The 27853-nt window shown below is 49.5% G+C and overlaps 2 protein-coding genes across 7 annotated transcripts in view; one reads left to right on the plus strand and one right to left on the minus strand.

The window, feature by feature from the left end:
• Glo1 (Glyoxalase 1) overlaps positions 1-16933 on the minus strand; it is a 41824-nt gene extending 24891 nt beyond the window's left edge. The window contains exons 1-4 of one of the 2 annotated variants that reach the window (XM_077681651.1): positions 16474-16922; positions 8992-9053; positions 6512-6601; positions 4688-4862 (exon numbers count right to left, since the gene is read on the minus strand). In XM_077681651.1, the coding sequence (XP_077537777.1) occupies positions 4780-4862; positions 6512-6601; positions 8992-9053; positions 16474-16880 (642 nt within the window). In that variant the 5' untranslated portion in view covers positions 16881-16922 and the 3' untranslated portion in view covers positions 4688-4779. Of the gene's footprint in view, positions 1-4687; positions 4863-6511; positions 6602-8991; positions 9054-16473 lie in introns of those variants that run through there. The other variant, XM_077681650.1, reaches the window with a different exon arrangement.
• Positions 16934-17020: 87 nt separating this feature from the next.
• The window catches only part of Magu (SPARC related modular calcium binding-like protein magu), a 54234-nt gene continuing 43401 nt past the window's right edge, over positions 17021-27853 (plus strand). For all 5 annotated transcript variants that reach the window (XM_077681652.1, XM_077681653.1, XM_077681656.1 and 2 more), the window contains exons 1-2: positions 17021-17170; positions 21921-22341. In XM_077681652.1, the coding sequence (XP_077537778.1) occupies positions 17060-17170; positions 21921-22341 (532 nt within the window). In that variant the 5' untranslated portion in view covers positions 17021-17059. The remainder of the gene's footprint in view (positions 17171-21920; positions 22342-27853) is intronic.

Raw genomic sequence — 27853 nt, forward strand, 5'->3', positions numbered from 1 at the left:
TCCAATACAATTGGTCAAGAAAATGGGGCCCAAGACTAGGGAGCTACTCCGTGACGCACTGAACGCTGTGTTGGTGACGGGAAAAATACCGAGGGACTGGAAGTGTACAAGAATAAGGCTAGTGTACAAGCGCAGCGGGGACAAGGGTTCGGTGGACAACTACCGACCCATTGCCGTGACTTCGGTCATATATAGGCTGTTCGCACACATAGTGCGAGCGAGGCTATGCAGATGGGCCGAAGGACAGGGCGTGTTGGGTGAGCTTCAAAACGGTTTTCGGCCTGGTCGACGTTTGGAGGACAACCTTTTTGTGATCACGCAGGCACTGGAAATATCTCAGCTGGAGAGCAGGCCGTTGCTCCTGAGTTTCCTGGACATAGCCCAGGCCTATGACTGCATTGACCACGGTATGCTGTGGAGAACACTGAGGAATATTGGACTTCCGGAGGAGTGGCTGAGCCTATTGGAGCAAATATATGCGGAAAACCTGGCAGCCATTCAGTGGGACAGTGACACGTCGGAACCAGTGGAGGTCTCAAGGGGACTCAGACAAGGCTGCCCTATGTCGCCCCTACTCTTCATGCTGTACATCTCGGCATTGACAGAACGACTGACAAACAGTGGACTCGGTTTCGACCTGACATACATGGAGGAGGGGCATACAAAGTCGAGGCGCCTACCTGGTCTGCTCTACGCTGACGACATCGTGTTGATGGCAAATTCGACAGCAGAGCTTCAGGCCCTCCTCGATGTGTGTGCGGAAGAGGCGACCAGACTGGACCTGAGGTTTAATACGAAGAAGTCGGCAGTTATGTCAGGAGGCGCAACGACGGAAGGAGTGAATGAAGGGGAAACGCGGCAACCACTGCGGCTGCAGGGCAGTGACGTGGAATGGTGCCACGTTTACAAATATCTGGGGATAGAAATCGCCGACCAAAGGAACTATCTTGAGGAATACGAGGCACGACTGCGGAAGAAAGCAGTGACTAAGCGAGCATACCTAACATCAAGGTCACTATGGGCTTTCAGCAGGTACGAGGTTGTCCGGGCGCTCTGGAAGCTGGTGGCAGTGCCCGGGTTGGCATTCGGCAATGCCGTACTGTGCATGTCGGCGGCGACTAGGAGGGCACTGGAGGTCAGGCAGAGAGAAGCGGGCAGGGTGGCACTGGGCGTTCATGCTTACACCACCAACGAAGCCGTGCAGGGCGACATGGGCTGGTCGTCGTTTGAGGCGAGAGAGGCCACAGCCAAACTAGCATTTGAACGGCGCCTCAGTGCGATGCCTGACGGCAGGTGGGCCAGGGAGGTGTACAAATATGGACACTTTCGCTGCACAAACACCAAATGGATGACCCGAACAGGAAAACTGGCACAGCGCTACGACGTCCCGCAGGTGCGCCTGACAGAGGCGCTCAAGCCGAACTGGAGACTGAAGGTGCGCGACAGGGTACGGGAAACAGAGAATGCGAAGTGGCGCGGTGACGCTCAGGCCCGGCCATCTCTGCGAGTGTACTGCGAAGGGAAGGACTGCATCTCCAGGGAGGAGATCTACGACAATTCAAGAGGGAGTGGGCTGCTGGGCGAAGCGAGGAGCGGGGTGTTGCGGACGAGAGTGATGAGGGCGAAGTTTTCCCTGGACCTGGACACTCGGTGCACAAGGTGCAAGGACACGGAGGAAACTCTCCTTCACGTAGTGGTTGAATGCCCACACTTACACCCGCCGGCCCTCCCTACTGCGGCAATGGGGTCGTCCGAGGCACTTGCGATGGCACTCGGGCTGCATAGGGGGAACGCACCTAGCGGCCAAAAAGAAGCGGTCGAAGTTACCAAACAGCGACTAGAACACTGGTGGCGTGATCGTATGTAAATAGGACAGTGCAGTGACACTGTTAAGGAGTTTTTGGCCCGAGCCAGATTTCTCTGGCATCACCCGATACGAAGGGTAGCGGCCACATCAGCATCAGCATCAGCATCAGTCTGCGCCCGGGTGTCATAGAGTTTCATACTAATGAAATATTAGTATGAAACTCTATGCCGGGTGTAGCACGGTTTCAATGCACGGGCTGGCCGGGCAGCTTTTCCTCTAGAGTCATGCGCGCGCGGTCCCGTACGGGTGCAAGGCACAGAACAGGGAGGATTTGCAAGGGTCGCTGCACTCGTTGCATGGAGGAAGGGTCGTTGTGCCACATGGAGGAAAGAAAAGGTTTCGTGTCATCTGCAACGAATGTTTTTTTTTTTTTTTCAAGTTTGTTGTCGCGTTTGCTACGGCGCGCCAGTGAGCCCAGCTGCGCTAGCCCAGTTGCCCCTCGACCAAAACATGACCCCATCGCGGCTTTTGCTTGCTCGCCGCGCCCTCACTTACTTCGGATGGCCGACCGCGCGGGGCCTTCGACTGCGGACAGGAGCGACGGTTCTTCCGATTCCGATCTGAAAACAAGCCGAGCTCAGATTCGCATTCTGGGAGCTTCTCATTCGAGGGGGTTCCACAGCATCAAATTCTGATGTTGAAATGAAACGGTCGGGTCGTCATTCTGCTGGAAGCGTGCACGGCAGACTGGAAATATCTGGAAGAAAAGCGATTTCTCGCTCACGCGCTTTCCTTTCGACGCTATACGTTCCGAACGCGATCATGGTCAAATAAATCACTGTGCTCCCCTTCTGATATCCAGGAAACAAAGCCGACACTGGGGGTGTGTCACGGCCAGAAACACCCGACAGTGAAAGGGTTAAAGAATGCATTGTCAGCAGAATTCGGGAACATGTCGAGTCAACATGTACATTGGTTGCTTTGGTCATGGGCCCTATTCTCGACACCGTGAATTCACCGTGAACGGTGAATTTGCTAGAAGTCTTCATTGATTGGTTTTCAATTTTAGTAACGTGCTTAAGGTTGACAAAGCGGTTGTGTGCGCTGTCTTAATTTTGACGTTTTATGACGATTACTAGCCCCAGTTTTAAAGGAACCATGACGACAAAATACAAGTTGGGTTTATTAGAAAGACTGCTCAGTCCCGATTACAATGATACCAATATCAGCGTAATATTCGAACAAATAATGGAGCTATTAAAGAAAACGTGTGAAGCAGTCGCGACCCCCTAGCCAATTTCCCGCAACTTTTCTATGTCATCACGGAACCTTGTTTGTGCGATTGGAGGCCGCCTAACTGACCTGTCGCAACGACACGACTGGACGCCTGTAATGGGGCCTCTAGTTCCATTTCACCGCATCACTTGGTTGCTAACGTGCAGTTAACGCACTGAAAATTGTTTTATTGTTGGCCCGTATGACGTCATTCTTGCTCATAACACATCAATGTGGCGCAAAATTTGAAAGTTTTTAAATACTTCTTGCTTTTTTTTTCGTTAAAAAACATCTTTTGTGGCTGTAATGGAGCTGAGTGAGATACTGAATTCTAATTCTTTCAAATTAAACGAAGTTGTATTTTCTCTTCATGGCTCCTTGAAAGCTTGCCTTATTTCTTTCCCCTTATAGTGCATAATTCTTGGCCGGCAATGAAAAACTAGACGAAATGCAGCTGACATGGCAACGTAGGCCTGTCTTTTCTGTTCAACAACAACAGAGCTTGTATGTCACGCCCTCTCCGGCATCAGTTGACAAGGCGTGGAGCAGTTTAAACAGTTGGCGGGAACGCTTACGTCACACATTTGCAACTTCAGCCTGTGACGTGTGGTTACGTAACAGCTTGCAAGTGGCGGTCGGTGTCGTGAAATCCCCGCGAATTTGTAGCAGGTGCAGTTTTGCACGATGCGTGGTTTAAAATTGCTTCCTAGTAGAAGAAATAATACTTTTGACTATTTTCAAGTCAGCAATAACGGCGCATAGAGATAACGTCCCGCATCGTTTTTTTGTTCGGCAATAAAATAGCAGTTATTTGTTTGGCGTAACATTACATAAGAGGGCAGTACAAGCCTCTCCATTACGAAGACCCCAAAGCATGCCATTTTTCCACACTCATCCTGGTAAGCTGGTGGGTTATATGATCAAATTCAAGAAAAGAATAACAAAGGAAACGTAGTTGTATTCATTACTGCGCTGATTACGGTCGAGCTTGACCAATGACTGAATTGGCGGCATCAATACGCTCCGCCGTTATCAGGTCTGTCCTTACATCACACAACCGATGGTCACAGCCATGTTTTCCTGTGATCATGCCATAAACTTGTAAAATAGCGGCAGACGATAGCGTGGCAGCGGAGATGGCCGGGAAGGTGATAATGCAACAAAGCTTGCATTGAAGCAGAGAGCTCAACTGCGCATGTTACTAAAAGCGATTGAAATAAATAAATAGATACGGTGAAAAAGATTGATGTTCTTTAGATCAACACCCGCCCATCGCTCGCTTTTGTAATCGCCTTGCGATATTGATGCCAATTCTGGCCTGAAGAAATGCGTTTCTCTTGCCAGCCTCAGCTGCCGTCCTAATTTTTATAATTCATGCCAAGTGTCTTTACGTCTTTTATGAGCAATATTTGATACCTTGGTGGTGATCTTTATCAGTGAAGCATCAAATTACACTGCATGTCACGAGCTGTACGTCGCTAATTGTTTACCTTGTGTTTACGCAAAAAACATGGCAAATTCACTGTGTAGTCGAGAATAGGGCCCCATGTGACCAATTTCGGGAGGAGCAGCCATTCCGTCTCCAAATCACAAACTGCCCCAAGCGAACAGGCATGAAGGCACTTTTATTGAAGCCCATCTGGTGCAAGCGCTGGGCACAGAGAGGGACTCGTCGCTAGTGGCACACACGGCCCCGACTACGGGACCACGGTCTTGTTGTTGAGGATCTCAATCCAGTAGCCGTCTGGGTCCTGGATGAACGCAATGTGCTTCATCTTGCCTGCAATGAAAAGTAGGCCGAGAGATTAAATCGCTTGGCTTATACGTGAATTGTAATGCGGCCACGAGAGCACATTTCCTCAGTACACTTTTTTTTTTGTTGGAATGAAATGGATCGCTTTTTTCGGAGCAAACAGTCCTGTGCCACTGAACTTTGTCACACATGTAGTGAAATGGCGCAAGTGTTTCAGTCATTGAATATGCAAGGCACCAGACCTCGAAACATTGCTACAAAAGCAGTGCCCTTTCCCACTTCATAGTTTCAGCTGTGCTACTAAATGGCTGTTTATGTCACCCGCTTTGTCTCTCAAAGTGAAGCCACAATTACTGCGTTGTGGCTGCAGCTTACACTGGAACCACAGCACAACGAATTCACACCTGCTAAGGCACCAATTCGTTAAATCGAAGCTTTATCTTTCAAGAGGACTACGCAAGATGGGGGAACGAAGAAAATGGAAATAACACAAATTTTGTTGGGCCAAGGCACGATAGTAAGGAATTCATTGTACTAGCGAACATCACAGGACAAAGCTAAAGAAGGGACAAAAAATGCGCTAGAAACACGTCTAGCGTGTTTTTCGTCCTTTTCACTTGGTCCTGGGTAATATTTGCTGGTACGATGAATTTCCCAGTCAGCAACCAACTTCCCCAACTTTCTGCCTCAGAATAAACACAAGAGAGCACGGTCACCCTCACTGGTCTCTCGCCGGCACCCTCTTTCACAACGGAAACCTTTTTCCCAGCAAGCCGAGTTCAGAAGCGCGCTGTGTTCATGGGGACGTTGCTGGGAGATTATCCAGGGTATGATGACAGATATCCCCGTCCGCCTGCTCACAGCTTAGTGAGCGAGTGGAACAACGACGGTCGTACGGTTGTTACCAGGCCATACGTCTGCCGACTGCGCGTGCGTACTGCTACGTGGCTAGGACAGCTTGGCAGTTCTTTATTCCCGACTGCGGTTTGGGATATACGACACACGAACCCAGTGGACAGCCTGAGTGGACACAAACAGCTGATTTATTACAAGTGCACAATATCTGCATGAGGAGTGAAACGGGCCTAGAGGGGGAAGGTGCGAAAAGCTTTCCACCAACAGGCAGCGAAGAGCCACAAGCTGGTGAAGGGCACTCTGCTCTTGCTTCTTTTTTGTGCTCACGCTGTCCACCCTGCTTACGCAACCCACAGGGCAGTCTGCAGCAATGCAAAGCCAACTGGCCCAATGCCTCACCCCACTGACTATAGTCCTCACTGTGGCGTAGCAGGTCCAGGTGCCCCTGAGATCACTGTGTTCATCATAAAGGCTGCCAAAGGACCACGTGCATGCATTCATTGTAAAGGCAATAAAGTATTTTGAAAACAGTCGTGGTAGCATTTTCAGCAAATGAGCTTATTTGACAGCCTGTTTTGTGAAGCATACGCCGCTGCTGCCCAGACCTGAACACCAGTACCCATTGCAACAACGGTCAGGCTTAGTTCTGCTACACATGCAGGCACTGTTGCACATAGCTCAGTCATGCCACCTGTGAGCTTTCCTTCAGCTTTCCTCCATCAAGAGCCAACAAAAAGCACAATTGCGCACGAGCCTGGAATCAAGCCAGTCTGACATCCGGCCACAGTGTTTTCAGAGAATGACCAGAGGCCGCCGCCCACCTTCGTGCGGCTTCTTGACGAACTGGACTCCCAGCTTCTCGAATCGGGCGCAGGCGTCCTCGACGTTGGGGACCATGATGCCGATGTGGCCTGCAGTCGGCAGGAGAGGGAAGCAAAGCGAGCGCCACTCAGACTCTGAACTCGTGGCTGCACCCTTCCTTCCGGTGTTGTTCGGCACATGCGGACAGTCCTAGCCAATTCACAGCGCTTGAAAGAAATGAAAAACGCCATGGGCCAATGTCTCACTGACTCGCAATGTGGTCCGACGCCAGCGCAGTTGTGAAAACTTTCATGCTGACCATTCTCGCGGCAAGTACTGGCTTGTTTGCACATGTACAGGTTCTGCACGTTGAGAAGGTTTGAAATTCCTCAACTTTCAGGTTGCAAGCTTGCCGGCGCATCATTGCACGGAGCTTCAGCAAATTTTAAAAACCTGGTGGTGGGGGGGGGAGAGATGTGCAACAAGGCACACGTGATTTGCGCAGGCTACAGAACAAAATGTGAAAGGATATACACAACAGTGTTGCTTGAAAGAACAATGTTCTAGCAAAGGCGATTTAGAGATTTAGAGCAGCCTTGGCAAAGCCTTGACCCTTGGCAGTGGTCAAACCGCACTACTGCACTTGGTGCATTGGGGACATGCCTCCCTCCGGTACAACACTAACAAACGCACACAGCACAGTTAAACTGACAGTTTGAAATACTGCACAAACAAGGCAGCCTGAATGTCCACTCAGAAATTTTAACTGTGCTATAGAGAATTATATATTATATGCTCGATATAACGAAGTCGTACTTGGGGCTGCAAATTTCGTTAAATCGAGGTTTCGATTTTACAGTTCATTTAACCAGTTACTGAGGTTTCAAAACCTTGCCCATCGCCAGGAAACAACTGCTATGTAGTTACCTCTCCACTAGAAGCGATATTTGTACTAAAACTGGCCGCGAAAATTGTGTGTATTAAGAGTTTCAACACTTAGGCAATGTAATTCGGATAGCTGACGGTAGTTCATGAGCCGTCGTAAAACCGGTGCTTTTTCCGCAACGCCTCATTAAATATGATAGCAGACTAGGTTTCCACTCTTTCTTTTTTTCATTTTGGTCACTACTAAACGGCACTGTTAGTCAGCTGAACCCGCGTCCATGCCCCGTGTTAAAAATTTTGATTGCCTATGACCTAATTACATCTGCAGATCAATAATAATTTGTACTAACAGCTCAGTTTCTTGCTTGTACTTCGGACGCTATAACTTCGATCATCAGATTTACGTAAGCTAACAATGAAGCTGATGAGACCCTAAAGTTTAACAAAATACAGGAAAACACTTTTTGCTCAAAATGAAAAATCCAGGGCCGAAAGGGTTAAGCATCAACCGTAAAATATAGACAACACTTTAACACCGACTTCTCACAGCCCATGCCTATCCTCTCAGTGAGTTTCTTGCAAAGAAGTAAATTAGGCATCCAAATGCAGCCACACACCTACAGTCTTACTCCACAGACAATCTGTGATATCCTGGGGGTACTTGCATGCATTACAGACGAACTGCCCTTTTTTGTGGAAGCCCAAGAGTGGAGTCTGGTCTCTACTCCGCGAAGCTATCCCGACATGTCTTGCCTTCGCCACCAACACAACGCCTGTCTTTTTGTACCTTTTTACCCTTTCACCCCCTTCTGTAGGCGCTGCTTCAAGGGTGCTACAAAGCCTTTTTTTTTTTATGCCAAACAAGCCAGTTAGCATCACCACCAGCAAGACAGTTTTTTTGGTAGATCAACTTCTGTCAGTAGGCTGTAGCAACAGTTTCAAGCCTCGGGCCAGGACGGCTCTCGCTTCAACTGCAAGCTTTCCGAAGAGGCTGTGTAGCTTTCCGTGGTGGCTGCTGCACGTCTCAACATGGGCAAGTACTAGCCATTCTTCCCTCGTAGCACTGCACCCTTCGCTTCCTGTTGCTCTGTGGTGCCTTTTAAACGGCAGCCGTGAACACTGCCCACCGACTCTTGTGTGCTGGTGACCCCTGTCACAGACAAGCTCGGCTAATGCACTCTAACAATGTGGAAGGGGGCGACAGCCTGTACACCGTCCCCGTTGGTCATTTTGCTGCCTGTAAAACTGGTTTCCACAGCTGGCATGTTCCGTTCTATGTTGCTAGAGGTCCGCTCAAATTGGCATGTTTTTGCCACACACAACAGGATGTTTTTCCCCACCCTTCCCGAACCAAACAAGCTCCCACCACCTGTCGCAGAGTTGAGCAAAATCACACCGTTACTGCCCGCAGCAGCAGCAGCACAGCGGCAGGTGTTCCGATGCACGGCCAAGCAAGCACCAGCACGACACAGCGACAGAAAAAGAAGAAGAAAAAAGCAGGAAAGGGAGCAAGCATAAAGAAAAAAAGAGAGAAGGAACACGGCACAGCCACACGGCCCCGAAAGGTGGCAGTGCCGCCCTTTGGCGGGGCGCAACCAAAGTGCAGCATAGTTACCAAAGCCTCGTGGGGCGCTGTTCCCATTATGGTAGCCGTTCGCTGGGTGGTCCTCCCAGTTGCTGCACAGACAGGGTGCGACAACACATGTAGCACGAGCACGCTCTTCTCCTGCTGTACGCCACACGGCAAAAACGGGACTCGTGTGTTGCACCAGTAATGCATACAAAGCTCAGTATGCTACGGATGCAAGGTTAGAGAAAATGGGTGACAGACAACAGAAATTGCAGACGATGTTACTTAAATCTGAAGCACAAAATGCCTTTAGGGTCCAATTCAATCTTAAGTCGCCGTGCCGCATAGACATGATGCAAAGATTTTAAAAATAACACAATATGGGGAATCAAACACATGCAAGTGACAATTGCAGCAACTCGGTCAATCTTTTTTTCCTTCAGATTATCACGTGAAAAACATTTCTGCCGGTTTATAACTTCAGGGACAAAGCAATGTACCTAATGGTGCATTGTAACTGGTGCAAATGAGGGGTTAGAGGGACAGACAAATGATTTTTGTCGAGTATATCTTCTCCACCCCAAATGAAAGGGCATCACTTAACACCTTCACTGGAAACGGTTCTGCTGATAGCACCCAAAAATTTTTGAAATGGGAACTTTCAGATCTAGTACGTGTCCTGCCCAAAGGAATGCTGGCACCCACGACAGTGCGCCGTGCGGCCACTCGCCTTCAGGCCTCTCCAGTTTGGCCCGCACGAGTTCACGACCAGTGCAGCGCAGGAACCGGTGCTGCACTTGTGTCGTCTGCTTCCGCACCGTCGCTCAATTGAACAGGCGAGGGCTGCACTATTCAAAGCCAAACCAAAGAAACCTTTTAACTGCACATGAAATTAAAAGAGGTGTTTAAAAACTTGCCACCGGCTAAACCGACAGCACTGGGCAACCTCTCCTCTTCCTTCGAGTGGCTCTGGAATCGTGCTTCGTTGCAAACGACGGAGTTGCTTGGACACATAACGCAGTTCAGGCACCGTGTTTCACCACCGTCAACAATGTTAGTGCAAAAATAAAATCAGTTGCGCCTGCTTATTTAGAAATTTTCTGTGGCTAGCCTGCATACAAAATGCTGGCCTTGATATCAGCTAGACGACCCGCACTCCACAAAAGTCTGTTGTCTGTCCCTCTAGGTTATGTCAATCGGTGCCTAAGAGTGGCGAATCAATCAGGCTGATCACCTAACCATTTGTAAGCATTGACTGTCCGCAGAACCAGGGGGTAGGCGGGGAGGGGGGGGGGGCTTTTGTCGTGCATTTCCATATTTGTTTAGGTGCTATTTCTTCTTGTGTAGACAAAACAGAAAATTGCAAGCAGTTCTGCCACAACTCTCAGAACATGCAAATAAATTTTGTAATATATTTGGTTTTCCTTGTTTTCAATAATTATGTATGCGAAGGAAAGTTTGACATCCACCTCAATGCAGCCATACGGCTGCAAAGGAAAGCTAACAGCTTCATCAGAAACTTTCCTTCGCAGAAACTTACTCCACCTTGGGGATTTCCCCAAAATCTGGTCGATTAATAATTCTCTATTTTCAGTTAATAGTAAGAAATTTCAGTGAATAGTTACGTATACATATTTTTATGCCCTTGAAGAATCGTATGGTTCAGGTCGAGGTGGAATCTCAGCCCCTTTGAGCAAAATTTCTGGCTGCGCCCCTGAGTAGAACATATTGCAAATATAGGTACTCGCACAGGGAATGCCTTGTGGTCAATGTTTCCATGAAAAAGCTTGAGTTGACTCCATAGAGTAGAAATCCTGCAGTTAGACCACGAGATGACACTGAACATGACCAACGGTGCAAAAACAGTAAATGAGTTGGAAAAAAAAATAAATTTGTGCCTGGGTAAGAATCAAACCCAGGATATGCATAATGCAAAACGAGTCTGCATCCCTACTTATGGAAAGAGAATGCGCTGTGGCTTTCAACTTAGAAATGTGTGTCAGGTGCATATGTGGGGGCCTCCATGAGTATTTTTTGGCATGCAGATTAGAGAAGTAGGCCAGCAAAAAACTACACTTCCCCTAAACGTCCTTTGTGGTTAGCATGCAAGAGTAGCGCCTCCATGCGGCATAGCAGGCGGCAAAGGGCGATGTGATGGCCTGACGTTGCACTCTGAACTCCCCCCGTGCCAGCAGCCGCTGTAAGAAGTGTGCAAGGCCAGGCACAGGCATGACCAGGGTCACACAGACTGAAAGACGCAAAGAGACACAGGTGCCGGCCCAGCACCCGCCAGCGATTCAAGCCCACAGTACTGGCACATTGCTCAGGCAATTTGGTGCTCATCCGATTTAATGGCAATCTAACGCCAACACTGCACCACAAAGAGCGCTCAGGTGCCTTCGTAATTTTTGGTCACTGCTGCAGGTGGCACCTCTGCAAGGTCTCCGAGCAGTAGGACGACTTCACGCGGTGCACGCCCAGTCCTAACCGCAGTAAAAAAAACCACACTGAGTAAGGTGCGACACAAGACAGGGCCCTGCAGAGTACCCCAGGAGAACGCAGCGCTGTGGGGGTCAATGAAAGCATGCTCGGCTGCCTCCAATGCCCTACCAGAGACGGCAGCTAGCTGAGCGCACGAGTATCTCTCGCTTGCCAAGCCACACACGGGCAATGCATCGCACAACAGGGCTGGTGCATCAACGACAGATCAAGAAAACGCAGCGACCACATGGAGAGAGGCCATCTTGGCATACAATACACAGGCCGCGAGTGTAAACCAGAACCAGACAAAAATAAGCAACACAAGAGGGAGATTATTGAAGCTCATAAAAAAGCAAAGAAAAAAATGGGTAGGCTTTCTTTTCCGCTGTCGCATTATCAGCCGAATAAATCTCCCATCTTGACAGTCTGCAAGCAAATGACGTTAAAGATCCCCAGGTGCCAAAATCCTGACAAGCGGGGAAACCCCCGGAAACAAGAATTGAACTCATTTGGGTCCCTGCGCATTCCTCGATCGAGGGCAACGAATTCGCCCATCGACAGGCCCGAGACTTAAACCTCCGGGTCACAGAGGAAACGGAAGAAGGGATGCACCCAATAACGAAATACGCAGAAATCCTCAAACATTACAGGGAGAACAGAAGAAGCCTTCCGCACCCTCACCCTAAACTATCCAGGAAAGAACAATCAATATATCGACAGATACAGGCAGCCTCTTTCCCACACCCTCTACTCCTGAACCGAATGTTTCCAATTAGATACTCAAAAGAATGTCCCCTATGCTCAAAAACAGGCACCCTGAAACACGCCATCGGAGAATGCACAAAACTCAAGTCCCCCCCAATTCTTGCCGACTCCGTCAGCATAGAGGATGAGCGATGGGAGATCTTGCTGACCAGCCCCGCCCTGGAAGACCAACTTCGGCTGATCCACAGGGGCCAGGAGGCTCGGGAAGCATGTGGGAACCGGTGAACAAGGAACCACTCCGACTGAGCTGAAATAGCTCCATCGCAACCCTTTTGCTAACAATAAAGTTTACTCTCTCTGGTCAAAGTTAATCCGGAGCCCTCTCCTGTGGCGCGCCTCATCCTCTGCATTGCGTCAGCGCGTTAAGCCCTACAATCAATGAATGCAAGCAAATGGCGACAGCTTCACCGATTTATTTTCACTTAGTTGTTTCCTTTTCGTTGTCTTGTTGCCACGATATTCGCTGTATTTATGTGCAAGATGTCATAGCAATAAACTTGGCTGACAGGCAGCACCTGTGCAGTCGTCTGTGTTTGTCGCACTCTCAATTTAACAATACGGGAAACCAATTTAGCCAAGCATCACTCTTGACAACGTATTGCTGTGTAACGTTGTTAAGATGTTTTGGGCAGTGTGTCGAACCGAAAAAAATACCGGTTCAGTTAAGCTTCTGGTTCAGTTCCGGTTCGGCAAAATCACCTACCGAACCGGCTTGCGAACCGGTTTGATGAGTTGAATTATCACTGAAATTAGAAAGAAACATTTAGTAGTTTAAAACGACAGTCAAATCACAAGGGCAGTGGCACAATTGCAAAGCAAACTAGCAAACTTTAAACAATTACGAGATATTAGAAAAACAGATGTATCGAGTCGCCGCCATACATCGCGGCGGATCTCCGCAACTGCTGCACCAAATGCCTTCCTCGACTAGAAGAACCGTGCGGCCTGGCTGTGCACTGTTGGTTCCGCCGCCACCGAGACCTTGCAGCTGCGTGTGCTCTAAATATTGCCGTACCAACGCGCGTGCAAACCCGCGCCGACACCCTAGGCCGCTCGTCGACATGTTCAAACAGATGGAAGTGGCGACGATTCACCCCCTACTTTCTCGCCCAGACTTTGTTGTCCTAGCAACTATTCATAAAGCCACCGCCAAGAGATACGACGGTGGGATATATTTTCTGCCCTTTCCTTCTTTGTTGAAATCGCAATCGTTGCTACGGAATCGCGAATAACGCTAACCTTGAGGCCTTAAATTTAGGCCTGCGTACTGGCGCGTTCAAATACCAGCGCTTAATACCAATGGCGCGCATTTTTTATATCTGTAACAAAATAGAAAAATCCTACAACAGGCACATAAATACTACCAATGAATTAGATTATTTGGTCACCCTGAAAAATTTGTTAGCTGGCACCTTATCGATAGTGTTAGCCACACTTTTGTTAAAAGTAAGCTTTAGTTAACGCTCAGTCACTGCATTATCGCTCTGACCACTGCAAATTCTTTTGCGATGGCTATACCGCATTTGTGCATTACAATCAGTATGTCATCGTACTGCCTGACCCCCGGCCATCGTTCCGTGTGCTACACTGCGGAATCTTATAACAGATTATGCTGTTTCAAAATGAAAGGAAATTTGACACGCGGAGCATCAGATGAGACATTTTGGGTAGACGCTCTTTAATTCGTCCACAGCAGTGCTCCCCTCCGCAACGAGTAGCAGTGGGAGTAATGTAGCGAGTTGGGCAGTCAGTACAAGTGCACCTTCGAAAAAAAAAGCCGATCTGAAAGAGATAAAACTGCAGAACAAGCAGAAAAGATCGCTAGGCGAATGGGACAGTGTGAGGTACCGGCCTGCCTTTCTGCACGTGTCATCTGCTTTATTACTGTTTCTGCTTCCAGGACAAGGTCATGGCTGCAGTTTCTTGCCAAGGGATTAAGTGCGCACCTTAAAAGTTTTTCCCGACATATCTGTTGTTATCTGTATCTGTAAAATGGAACTTTTCCACTGTACTGTCCTCAAAAACTGACCACAGAACTCACTTCTTTCGCATTGATGACACGTTTGGTTGTGAAAGGCAGGGCAAAGAAAAGTACAGAGCAATATCCACCTTTTGGTGCTTTTTTTTTTTTACTTATTCGGTTTTACTTACTTTTTGAGTAATATTTTAAAACAACATTATTTGCTTTTTCTTTTTTGTCATTTTCCGTGTAAACACATTAAAAAAAAAAAAAAAAAGCTGGCGCATTTGGTGCCCCGTGCTATATGTCTGCTACGAGACGCAGCTTATGTTGCAGGCCAGCAGGCTTATTTTAACCAGCTGGTGATAATAAACGTGGGTCAAAATCTCGATACACAGACGATCTCCATCTACTTAAGAATAATGGTTGTGGGGAAGGCAAATCGAGGCCACTTGTGGTCAGCAGCAAAGGGCTTAGCCACTGAGCAGCTCCTGCGGTCACACTTGTCAAGTATTAACAATTTGCAGGTGTCTGGCCTTTTAAACAAATCATGAAATGCGAAAAGTTTGCACACATCGGGTGTGGGCTTTCGCTGTTGCGCAGTAGAGCACTCCTGCAGCCTGATTGCTCCAATAAAGTTGCAGCTAGGGAAGGGCAAAGTCGTTTTATATCCCCTGCAAGCTGCCGAGAATGACATTTCGTTTGGTCAGGTCAGTTTGCACTACGCTCGCGCTTCCAGCAGCAACAGACCATTGCTACATTGGTGCTCATTCATTTCCCCTGTTGTTACATAGAGCGTGATAATGTTCAATTGTCTGGAGGGGAAAGTGCGCGAGCGGGTACAAAGTTGATGGTACGTGAAAGAAAAAAAGGCCTGAATTGCATTGACTGTGCAATATCAACAATGGAGGCTCGAACCGTTTCGGCATGAACCGGTAACCGTTATTTCTTTTTTCGGTTCAGTTCCGGCAAAAATACCGGTTCGACACCCTGGTTTTGGCCACCGGGAGCTGCAGCGGCCACCCAACGCAGTGAAGCACATGCACACAGTACAGAGGGGGCAGGAAACCTCAGCAACAACATCATCGCGAAGCTTCTCGCCACCTACAGTTGCCAATGGTCGGAGGAGAGCACCACACTCCAGAGTTGCACACTATCTGCTACCTCCTATGAGAAGCCCTCGAATTAGTGATCCATCGAAGTACGGCCTGTGGGCACAAACCAGAGATGTGATCTAAAAGGGAAGTCTGCGAACACGTTGCAAAAAGCCAATTTGCTGATACTGGGAAAACAGGAATCGGGGATACTAGCTTATGTAGAAACATGCAGGAAAGCCGATGCCTAGGACTTTTGCCGGAAGAAAAAGGTTATTTCACAACATGGGCTTCGCCAACACCTTTGGTGATAACCGAATTTGAGGGTTTGACACGCACGTATTACATGGTCATAAAATCCGGGCTATTGAAGAATAACAACCTGTCACAGTTCGTATAATTTGCCACAACCAAAACCAGGGATGGCAAAAATATTAGCTGTTGTGCAGTACATCAGGAGGTTCATCCCATTGGCTGATGAGAGACGACACGGATGTGATGCAGGACGCACACAAAGGCTGGTTCCTGTGCATGTCCAAGGCCCAGCATCCCCTGACATCAAGACTTGAAGACGACGTTTTTGGAACAAACACAGCCCTACATTGTGCCTCGGTGTGCAGAAACTACGCAACCCTTGCACGTACCCAATCTGGTGAGAAAAGAAAGCACAATAAACCTGTCCGGGAACCCAAGCAGGGAATATTGGCTAGGGATTAATTGAGGCTATACACACTAGCACAACACCCCGACGATTCCTTTTACAAGCGTCGGATAGCGTTCTCCTGGGAAGGTAAGTGCTTGTCTTTTGTGTTGTGCAAATAACGGTCTGGATTCGGTGTGTTAATTGTTCAGATGCTCACGCGGAGACCTGCACAATAAACTAGACTAAAGAAAACTGAAACTGAGCGCTGTGTGATCAATGAAACATTCGCATATGGAGTACTCAACTTTTTCCGCAACTGTGCACGGTTGCAAGATATGCACCATAAACGCCCTATAAGGGGGCGTGGACAAATGCACACGCCCTGTGGGTCCTACCTGCAGACGTATTTCTCGGAACTGCATGGTTTCACTGAAATATGCACGGCGCCCAAGTCCACCGAGCGCTCACACATGCATGCACACGGGTTTCGCGACCGAGGGAATTCTTAGGCAAGTGTAAGAAAGAGCTCATGCGTCGATTACTTTGAATTTCGGCGAAAGCACACCCGACCGAGGCGCACTCACTGCGTGAGCTCGATGGTGGCCTTGCGGCTGAAGGCCCACTCGGCCTGCTCCTTCCGCGAGCCGAACTTGGGCACGGCCTCCTCGAAGCCCATGAAGTAGAGCGAGAACTTCATCTCGGGGAAGTCCAGCTTCTGCAGCAGCCGCATGCCGAGCACGCGCGAGTAGAAGTCCAGCGACGCCTTGGGGTCCCGGATGCGGTACATGGTCTGCTGCATGATGAAGTCCTTCGTCGACGGGTCCGGCTCGGAGCAGCACTTGGCCGCCTCCTCGTCGCTCAGACAGCCGGCCATGCTGGCGGTGACAGCAGTGGCAGCGCTTCGGGAAGAGCACGGAACTGTGACTGCACCTTGACTGCACCGCGCGAGTCCGGCGAGCAAGCCGCGCACAAGTGGAACAAGCACTTTCATTCGAGGAGGGCCGGGGGGGGGCAGATGGCGGAGGATGATATTCGGAAGGCGAGGGGGGGAAATAGAGGGGAGGGGTGCTAAGTACTGCTACCGCGGCGCCCTCCGGCGGCTGTGGCCAGCGAGTGGTGGAGGCAGTGGCGGCCTGGCGGTGGCCTTCGCTCGCTGCTGGCAGCGGCTGGATGTGCGCGCAGTGGGGCATTATGGCCCTGCTCGCTGCTTTAGCTGCTGTCGCGCTCGCCCTCGCTGCCGCCGCCGCGGCAACAGCTGCGGACCCGACGTTGGCTACCCAGGTGAGACGCAGGGGGGCGACACCTGGCCTCGTGTGGTGCACGCGAACACAAATGCGCGCACGTGCTCAGTGGCGAAACGACGAGTCTGCGTGGTGCCTGCGTCAGGTGTGCACGGCACGGCGCTCCTCCGGGGGCCGACTTGTCATTTCCCCAGTTCGCGTACTCCTCCGTCCGCCCGAAGCTGACAGCGGGGGGGAAGGCAGCTGATAAAGGTGCACGCGCGACCGAGCCTGTACGGGTTTCGGACTCGTCCAACAGGTGGCAATTAATCGTCGCTGTGTTCTATTTATGAGGTGCGCGCGAGCGGTCAGTGGCGGCAGGCGATGCCAAGCTTCTTTCTCGGTCGCCCCCTCGTCGGCTAATTCCGTCTCCTTCCTTTTCACGACGCACGCTCTCCTTCCGTGACTCGTGATCACGTTAATTCAACAGGTGTGCGTCCGTCGTGTAAACAAGCGCATGCAGCAGAGGGCGCATAACTGGTTTCGGTGTTTGATGGCGATTCATTAAGGTGCCGCGGCTGCGTTGAGTTGCCAGCGCCCGCGGTGGCTTGTTAGCACGCAGTCTGCGGCGTCGTTTGGCAATTTTACGAGCCTGCTGTAAGCGAATCAACCTTGAGCCGGCAGCCCATTCAGTCCCTTATCAGTGCGCTGATTGACACTTGATAACCGCCGTATAGTTAGCGCTGCGCAGTTGCATTAATTTTACTGCCTGGCTGTGGGGAAAAGAATTTTGGAAAACTGCGAATGCCCGTCAGTAAAGTGCAATGCACGAAGAATTCACTGGAGCTGACTGAAGTGTTTTCTAAACTTGTTCCTCCATTTTTAGCAACTAATTCACATGTACTGTGGGTGTAAAGTGTCGGTTGTATGTTTGGGCCCAACATGTATACAGTAAGCCCTCATTAGTATGTTGCGGTCTTGGGGACAAAACTTCGTTTTAACCTGTACTACGTGAACAGTAGAGGTGACTTGCCTTCCACGCACCGTGAAACACATCGAACAAAGCAGTGTTGTTACAGCATCCGCCTAATAAAGTGAAGCTCCACCCAGGAACAAACATTTCTGAAATCCTCTGCATAAAATCTTATCATATGATAATCTTCATCAAAATTTCACTTGAATGTGCTTTTTCGACTCCTGAAGTTAGGTTTTTCGTATAGAATGTACCAATATATACTTGTAGGCATCTTAAGCATGAATTGACAAAAACTTGTTTAGGTGCGACATAAAACAAAAGTGTGATCTTTGGTGAACATACCTTACCAGCAAGCGTGGCATCACGGTCGCCTGCAGGGCCCTCTGTGTGGCTGTCGCAGTTGGTGCACACAGGTGCATGGCTGTGCCCAGAACCTTGCAAACCTTGTCGATGAGTCCCTCTGCACACAGGCGGCAAAGCTTTGTTTTGCTCGCCTGCCAAGTATCGAGGGTCGTATGATGATGATGATCTTGCACGGGGGCTCTTCATGTCTGTATTTGCCTCAGTGGTGCAGTACTGTGTTCCACTGCTTGGCAATGACTGCCCTTTTACATGGACACTGATGCTGTTGCTTGCATCCCTCCCTGCCTTCTTCTTGCTGTGTTGGTGCCACGTGACTGCGTTCAGACTCGTGGATAGCTTGAATAGGCCATGATGACACAATTCAAGCTTGCTTCATCCCTATAGCAGTGACGCCAATTATGCCGCAAACTTGGAATCAATTGCGGAGCTATCAAGGCCGACAGATGCAGCAGTGGCCACTTTCCGGCAGCTACGTCATCAGAGAATGCGGTCTGTGCGATGGGCGACCGTCAAGCTAAGCCACCCACCCCCAAGAAACAGCACTGGGCGGAGGGCAGTGGGGCCTCTGTATGATCTACGTCCGTGTCACTTGATTGCCAACAGGCACTGCGAACCATGATTTCAGTGCTGGCCCATATGACGTCACTCATGCCCATGTTATGTCACTCCAGCGGGGAATTTGGAATTTCTTCACTACATCTTGCATTCTCTCGGTTAAAGAATAGTGTTTCATGGCTGGAATGCAGCTGAGTGAGTTGCCGAAGGCAGGGTCTTTCAAATTGAACAAAGTTGTGTTTTGTCTTCATGGCCCCTTTAAGAAGACAGCTGCATAAGGATTATAATTTTGTTTTAAAGCGACCCTGCAACACTTGATATCGATTTCTCGGAATGTATTGTAAGGTACAGTCTAGTGTTCCAGCAATCTCCTCCCGCAAGAATTATGAAAATCCGTTCACTATCACCGAAACTACGTGTGATGAGAAATCGCGCATAATTGTTCCCTCTCAACTCGACCGCGGACAACGCGATGAAAGCTGCGCGCTCTCTCCCGGAGAGGGGGGTGGCTCGCAGCGTTTTCTCCGGCGGCCTTCGATATATCGCAGGCCGGGGAGTTTTCCCCGTTTCTCCGAAACATGGAGGAGTCTATTTCCGGTTCGGTGCCACAACAAGGCAGGCACGGCTGCCTGCTCGCAAGCGCGCACTCAAGCTGGTAGGACGTTTTTGAAGCAATAAACATTTGTTGTAATGTGATCTGGCTAAAAGGGGAGTATTAAGTTCGTCACTCAAACTCCACGCGCACTCGCAACACAAAAGAGACTTCAAAACTGCGTACAGGCTCAGGCACAGAAGAGGTTGGTACACAGCGCTGACAGCGGCGGATCGTCACAGGAAATGCGAGAAATCAGCCGCGAAGGTCACCAGCGACAGCCAATAGGCAGACGTGGCCCCAATGACGTCGCTTAGGCCATGCCAGGGGTGCGTAATGAGGAAAATTAAAGGGAGTGCAGTTGGTTTTTCCGCGTCTTTCACATCGATTTGCGCGCTCACCGCTTCACGTGCATGTGGAATATTTGGCTCAGGTATTCCTGGCAGTGTACTCTAAATGACGCGCAGGTTTACTTGCAATGCTCAAAGAGTGTTGCAGGGTCCCTAAGGGAAGCAAGGTTTTGTGGCTTGTCAACGCGTAAATGTGGGCTAGTTGGTTCGAACTTTGGTTACGAGAAGGCACTAATATTGTGCTGTTTTAAGGACCAAGCCAGCCGAGAATTGTTTGAAGCGTGGCACATCATGAAAGCTGGTGATAAGTGTGTAAGCACGGCATCTATTAGTTTGTCAAAAAAAGAAATAGATTTATCTGGATGCGAACTTGCCACGTGGGCAACAAAATTCACCACTTGACCTTGTCATTTTTCTTTGTGCTTTGGGCATGTTCATGCATGTGCCCTTCCTGTATATCTTTTGATGTGTGTAGTAAAAATTTCAGTTGATGTCTAGCGCTAGTCCTGTGTGGTCTCTACTTTTGTCCCGTCTTCACCGCGCTATTAACCATGTTTCACAGTTTTGTGGCTCTCTTGTTGGTGAAAAGTAGGTAAATAATTAAAGCTGGCATTGTTCTCTTCATTTTTTCATGACAATAAAGAGTACACAAGCCAGGGCCATAGCCTGTTCTGATTGGCTTCCACTTTTGTAACGAAAATCGGAGAGGTTTTCATCCCCCCCCCCCTCCCCCAGCTAGGTTTGGTGGGCCCAGGCATCCGTGGGGGTGAGCAGGTACGGCAGGCTCCCCACTCGCCAGCATAACCGGCACTTCCTGTGGTTGTGAATGGGAAAGCGTGCATGTCCAGTTGAATGCCTGAGACACCTTGCATCGGTGTTGCGTTGTCCAAGGGCGTCGCAATCTTGCCGCTTGGGGCACTGTGCTCTGCGGCCTGCCATGATGCGTTCCATTGGTTGCGATCTGTCTCCTACGCGTCACGTCACTGCTTGTTCCTGCTGCCACGTAGTGGGAGAGTGGGTGGCAATAATGCGTCTAGCAGCTGTTCCCTTCGCTTGTTGCTTTTTTTTTAACTCCGTCTGTAGTGTGCTGGTGTGGACAACCCCTCCTCTGTGCTGGAATGCAACTCTAAGAGAAGCCATTTCTGTTACGGACTCCGGCTTTTTTGCTCATTGAGCCATATAAGGCCTTCGACTTGAAAGCCTGTGCTCAGTGAAAGCTCCCGTATACATTCATTTATTGTTTACATGACCCCGCCCCAGCGTTTGTTTCAGGAAAGCTCCACAAATCCAGCTCGGCCGTTCATAATTTGTGACAAAACAAATTGTAGTGTGGAGAAGTGTACGGGGTGGTCGCTGCTCTTTCCTTGCTTTTGGCATTTTATGTATTAGTGAGCGGCTGCTGTGAGTGGTGTAATGTATTTGTTTTCATGACTTCCAGTATAGGCCATCTTGCTGGGGCACTTTTGTTGCCTCTTAAGAGTTAGGCTCTTCGGTTATTAGCCCGCACTTGTCATGGACTGTTGGAGATGCGATCTGGTATTGACATGATGGGCGTTAGTTTAGGTGGCCCCTGGAGCCACAGTTGCAGAAGTGCGGGGCCTAAATTCTCGTGCCTGCGACTTGTCACGTGGCACTATAGTGTGCATGCCTTTGACTGCTAGTGCTGCAGCGGGGCAGGGAGGTGACGCAGGTGTGCTCCTCCAGCCTGGTGTCGGGCCGAACACCACTGTACCTGGAGGTCTAATGTGGTTGACCCGTGCCCACACCTTGGTGTGGAATAAAATTGACGCTGGTTGGGACGGCGTTCGGCTCAGCGTTGCTGCCTGTACATAACATCACTCGTGTCAGCTGAAAATGTCAAAACAGCCCGTTGCTCTCTCCCTCCCCCGTGCTCGAGTGTTGGGCAGCATCCAGCAGGCTGCACGGGAACTGTGCCGGGGGGTTTGCGGGAGCCCGTTTGTTCCCTGGCTCGCAGGAGGAGGACGTATGCCCGCCGCCGACCGAGCCGTGCCCGGCGGGCGAGCCCCTGTGCGGCTCGGACGGCCGCACGTACGCGACGCGCTGCGACCTCGAGCGGGCCCGGTGCGTGGGCGGGGGCGGCCCCCCGGTGGAGGTGCGCCACCCGGGGCCCTGCTCGGAGCCGGCGGCCGCGCGCTGCCTGCTGCAGCGGCGCCAGCAGCAGCCGGCCGGCTCGTTTGTGCCCGAGTGTGCGCCGGACGGCGGGTTCCAGCGGGTGCAGTGCCACCGGCTGACGGGCTACTGCTGGTGCGTGGACGCCCAGGGCAGGCCCCTGGCCGGCTCCTCCGTGCACCTGCACCGGCCCAACTGCACCGGCAGCCCCCGGCGGCAGGGCTCCTTCCAGCGCAGGGCCTCCCACCAGGGACACCCCCGCACAGGTGCCGGCAGCCAGTGGGGCAAGGGGGACTCTTTGCAGCTGCTGCCGCAAGTCGTAAATGGAAGAACGGTAAATGCAGAAGCAAGGAGTGCCTAGTAATTTACTGTTTCCTGATTTGGAAAGAGGCAAGCTTTATTCTATTAAGTTGGGCTACAACAGTCACATAAAACAAGGTTGACAAAAATTTGCAATTTTTCATTACGTGCAGGTTTCAAGTTAAGGCTCGTGGGAATGAAGCAGAAGCAAAGCCGGACTGCTAGTCGTCAGTGAAAGTGAACTCACCCTTGAAGGATTTATTTCGCAGTAAAAAACGCCTCACTTGCGCCTGCTGCTTTTGCCAGAGCTTAGGCACTACGCGGCACCCAGATTTCTCTCTCTCTCTCCCCAAGGGAACAGGGTCACTCACCCCCACATTCACCAACGTAACTCGATCACCACTTTTACCTTTTCGCACTCTTTGGTCCCACATGTGTTTCAGAAACAAAACTCCTGCTGCCTTCTTGCCAACGTGGTGCTCTTTTTCCTGCTCAAAATTGCTGAGAGGCTGCTAGCTGGTGCACTGTACTTAGCGGCGGTGGCATTTAAAATTCCAAGCCTGTCTTAAAAGGAGAAATCTTTTCGTTTTCTGGCAGCAGAACCCCTCACCAACAAACCGACACCACAGATGGCAGCAGCGAAACGCACGCCCACACGCTGGCAGGCAGGCCCAGCACCTCAAAGCTGAAGTCTCAAACTGGCACCGCCCTCGCGCGTGGTTTGCGGTTCGGGTGAAGAAGGAAAAATGAGGTCTAGTTGCTCTCGCCACCTAGTTGCCATGCTACACAAGCAGGACCTAGAGTGAATGCAAAGTTAGCCGTTTTGTTCGTAATGATCATGACAAATCGTGTTTTTGGTGATTTAAGATGTTTTCGTGGCTGCTCGCTCGGCTGGCTCCATAGCACGGTGTAAGAATATTTAGGTGTTGACACTCGCCGGCCGCCGCGGCGGAGAACGCGGTCAGATCGTGTTCGCCCTTAGTACATGCGCAGACCGCAGCGGCGCAGGGGCGCTGTGAATGAGGGGCCGGCTATCGCTTGCGAAGTAGCGGGCGCAGCTGCGGTGGATGCGCGGCGTGCTTGACTTACCGTGTCATTCACGCGGCGTTTCGGTGTTTTCTGCTGCCAGAGTGTGGAGTAGGTATTATGATTCAGCTTCCACGTTGTGTTCGTCACCGATCACTGCGGCACCAGCCGCAGTGAGCGTTGTGGAACTCACGCGGTACAGCAAGGCGACGCATTGCGCGGATATCGCGGCTAATGTGCTTTTTCGATGGCAAATCCCTGCGAACGGCACTTGTAATGTATTGTGTTTTCTCCAGCAACAAAGGCGACTTGTATTTAAAAATGTGTGTTACACATAACGGCTATTTTGGCTTTCGTGGAACAAAAATATTTTTTTATCTTTATGCTGAATGTATACATGGGTAATCAGGGCCCTAGACAGAGCAATGCTATTAACACACCGAATCGTTATATAAAAATGTAAAAACAAGGATAACAAGAATGTTGGCTTGTTCAGAAGTATGGTACCTTCACAGCCCTGTACGTACCCGTATTTTTGTGCAGATATTACGTCGACGAAACAAATAACACAGACATTACTAAGGCAGAAAAACGAAAATTGCTTCGCCACAGGATCTATTTCTTTTTATTTTTTAACCTGTGGCGTAAAGCAACCCCCGAAAATAATTTGTGGATACGCCACTGTGGGAAATAATAGACACCGCAATGCAAGGCTTCAAATTAGGACCAAATGGGATTATTCAAATCGTACAGAACACGGGCACCAGTTGCATTCTTTCGCTGATGCCGCAGTCAGTGTTACACTCCAGAGTTTTGATATTGTGAGATTGAGCTCCCTGATCAGTAAAATCTCACAATATCAAAAGTCTGGAGGTCACAAGGTCCACGGACGAAATAATTGAGGCTTCCGCAAATTTTGACAGAAAAAAAACTGTGCCTAAATAAGAACAAAGAAAGGAAATATAAACACGAGCTCTTGTATATTCCTTTATGTATTCGCCCTGTGTACGGGCAGTTTTTTTTTTGTCAAAATGGGCGAAAGAACCAGTTAGCCCAAGTTCCAAATTTATTAGAAATAATTGAGGCTACTGATGCCGGTATCTTCCATGTGTTTTCAAAGAAGCATTTACAAAGGGACACCACACGCCGTATGCCATGGCGGCGATGTGGTTAAGTTTATACAGCCATCGCGGGCCCAGTTTTTACCCGCTGCATTTTGGTTTAACATAATACGTTTATAAAGCTGTATAATTTGCCCTGACCCTACTAAGTTCGGTGGAGAATTTTGTGTTCCACGAAGTCGCCTTACCACGCCGACGGCAATTATTCCAAACTGACATCCGCCAATCCCAGTTTAGAGTCGCGTCAGTATTTTATGTCTGGGCGTGCACGCCTGTGTTTCCGTGAGATAGACAACCGCTCAGCACCGTCGGTATCGGCGTGGAAGCCGAGCTTGATAGAGAAACACCTGGGAAATTTTCACTGACCATTTTCGCGTCGAGCAGGCAGCACAGCCCTGCAGTGCCTTAGTCATTAAAATGTCGCATTTGTATTGTCTTGGTTTAGCTTCGTTCCGGGCCCTCCCGCGTACAACGGCGCAGGCGTCCCGCTACACAGCAAAACAGCGCGGGTTGTGTGCCTAGCTATGGAGGCAGAATTTGTGATACAGGCGAAATACGATAGCGTCAATGACGTCTCTAGACACATTAAAGAACCACAGTTGGACGAATTTTACCATATTCTCTACACGGCGGGCATTACCACCTCACACCTTGGGTGATTTACGCTGCTCAAGCAACATTTTATGCTACGCGTAGGCTCTTCGGCACAAAAGGGGGGAGCATGTGCGTTTGCGACAACTTTTTATTTTAAAAGGCGGCAAAGTAACTACTCTCTGGAGTCGTGCGGATGAGCGAAAAAAAATTATTCGTAATAGAAGCGTTTCGAGAACGATCTCGGAAGGGTCGCACGACCACGTTCTCGCTGCTGTTTCGCGGACTGCTGCAGTTTCTGTGAGTAAAAATGAAAGTTGCCCAAAATTATTTGGTGTCGACAGAATCTGTCTGTGCCTATCTTCAATTAAAAAACTTCACGTACACGCCGCTTTACCGAACGATCGCAAAGCACCTGCATTGCTGCCGTAGCTCGGCGAGCAGACAGGCCCTCGTGGCGGGGCGCACTCTGGCGGCTTTCCGGAGAAGCGCCCAGAGCGGCGAACAAGATCTGGCCGCGCCGCCGCGCGCAGTGTCAACACCTAAATATTCTTACACCGTGCTCCATAGTAATGATGGCAAAAAATTATCAAAATTCAAAATTTCTTTCCAGGCATCAAAGAAAATAAAAAAAAGGAAAGTTGCGTATAACAAACCACCAGTAGTAGAAAACATTTAGAATATAAATTTTCTGGGTAAACATTTCAAAAACCCATCGTAGAAAAAAAATTCATTTGCTCAGAACAATTTGTTAGATAAAAAAAAAATGCTAGCATGTGTGGTGCCCGCGCCACGGGGCGGCCTCTGTAGCATCCACCGTGGTCCCGCGTAATTCGCGCCAACAGCGCCAAATCCTCCCCTAGTGGTACGTGGCCTCTGTGAAAAACGTTGCATTTATCGTTATGGCAACGAGTGGCGAGGGGAGAAAGGAGGTTGGTGGGGTCATTTTCCCGCGGCAGCCGGGCTGCTGTGCGTCGGCCCCAGCAACCGACGCTCGCCCAACTTTCGCGCTTGCTGCCGGTGGCTGCCTCATGGGCCGCTCGGGAATGGCAGCAGGCCCGAAAGCTGGACGAGCGGCAGCCGATGCCTCGGAATGGTCGTCGCCGTTGTTTGGTATATGTGTGCATTAATGTGTTTCATAATTGAACGAAGAAAGCACGCAGGTAGTAGTGTGTTTTCTGGTGTCGAATTGTTGTCTTTGTCGCGGTATTAATCGGAGTGTTAAACAAAAATTCTTTTTGCTTTTCTTTTATTGAAATTCATATGAGGACGTCTTTGATTCGAAGTCACGAGAACACATGTACTACACTCATATATTGCGTATACATTTTATGTACACACTATTGGACTCTAAGCAAAATTTTGACATATGCAAATTTAGGCATACAATATTGCACAATCCGAAAAAACGCGCTGCATACACATTTCCGTACACAATAATTGATTACGAAACAAGAACTTCCAAAGTTCTGGTCACCACACAGATTTGCTTTTGGACACGCCTCGGCGGGAGAAGAAAAGAACTTTGAAGTTCCGCTCAGTGTGTACTCTTTTCGTGGGCTCGCCTCGACACAGGAATGTTCCTTATACGTTAAAAAAATCGTTTCAGTTGAGAGACAATAACCGGGAACCTATAATTTAAAAAAATAAGCATACTCAGGTATGCTTCAAGGCCTGCCTTTCGGGCCGGTTAACGCAAACTCTGAAAGAAAGCGTTGATTCGACCATTAACCTGCGTACACTTCCGAGAAATCATGTTCACACCAACAAAACCCGCACTATTGACCACTCATTGCTGGAATTTATCTACGTTCAAAAATAATGCGTAACCACGTACCGGCGGGGAGAGGAGGTGGGGGGGCAGAAGAAGCACACAAAAAGCGTTCCTCTTATCTCATCCTGTCCGACACGGCATGATGATTCTAACTTCAAAACTATGGAACCGCAAACCCACTCGCGATAAGATGACAAGGCGCAGGCGCGCAGGTTAGATTGAACAGCAAAGCCGGCAATGCTACTTTTTTTTGTTGTTGTTGTTTTTAATGATCTAAACGCATGCAATGGTGGCTGCAGATAACGCATGCATTTCGAGTTGGCCTTCCACTGCTTCCTGTGAAAATCAAATGGCATTGAACACTGTGGTATTACGCCAGATTTTTTTGAGCCCTGAAGCAACGCTTGGTAGCAGTTTCTCCGCAAATATCCGTTTTGGAGCAAGATGGCGCAGGAAAAATTGCTTAGGGCGCAGCACCTCCACGCCACCAATCGCCGTGGTAGTAGGTACGCAGTGAACGACAAGAAGCGCGTAGTTCGTTCAGCTTGCCTTCTTTGTGAGCAGGTGCGGCATGATGACTTTGGGGGGGGGGGGGTGAGGAGAGTCACCAGAGAAAACGTCCAACGAAGTCGCAAACCGCCCTCGACTTGGGCCCCTAACCAAGCCTCAAACCTGCTTCACGAAACAACAACAAAAAATACATTGACAAGAATCCTGAATCGGCATTCAAGCAGTTACTAAGGCAATCATAAAACCGCAATGCCGCCCCACATTCACCTTACGAGCAACAGTGTGCGCACCAAACGTACGTTCACTTCTATTAAAACTTCGCACACCTGCAGAGCTGGAATATATTTGCACATTAGTTTCCACTCCAAGACGACTGACATGGCTCATTAGCATTCACGTTACATGCGCGAAGTATTTTGAAAACAGAAGAGTGCCATGGGTCGGCTTTTTTGGAAT

Source organism: Haemaphysalis longicornis, unplaced genomic scaffold (genome assembly GCF_048455015.1).
Source record: "Haemaphysalis longicornis isolate Haplotype H1 unplaced genomic scaffold, Haemaphysalis longicornis Haplotype H1 scaffold_8, whole genome shotgun sequence".
NCBI classification, from domain to species: Eukaryota; Metazoa; Arthropoda; class Arachnida; order Ixodida; family Ixodidae; genus Haemaphysalis; species Haemaphysalis longicornis.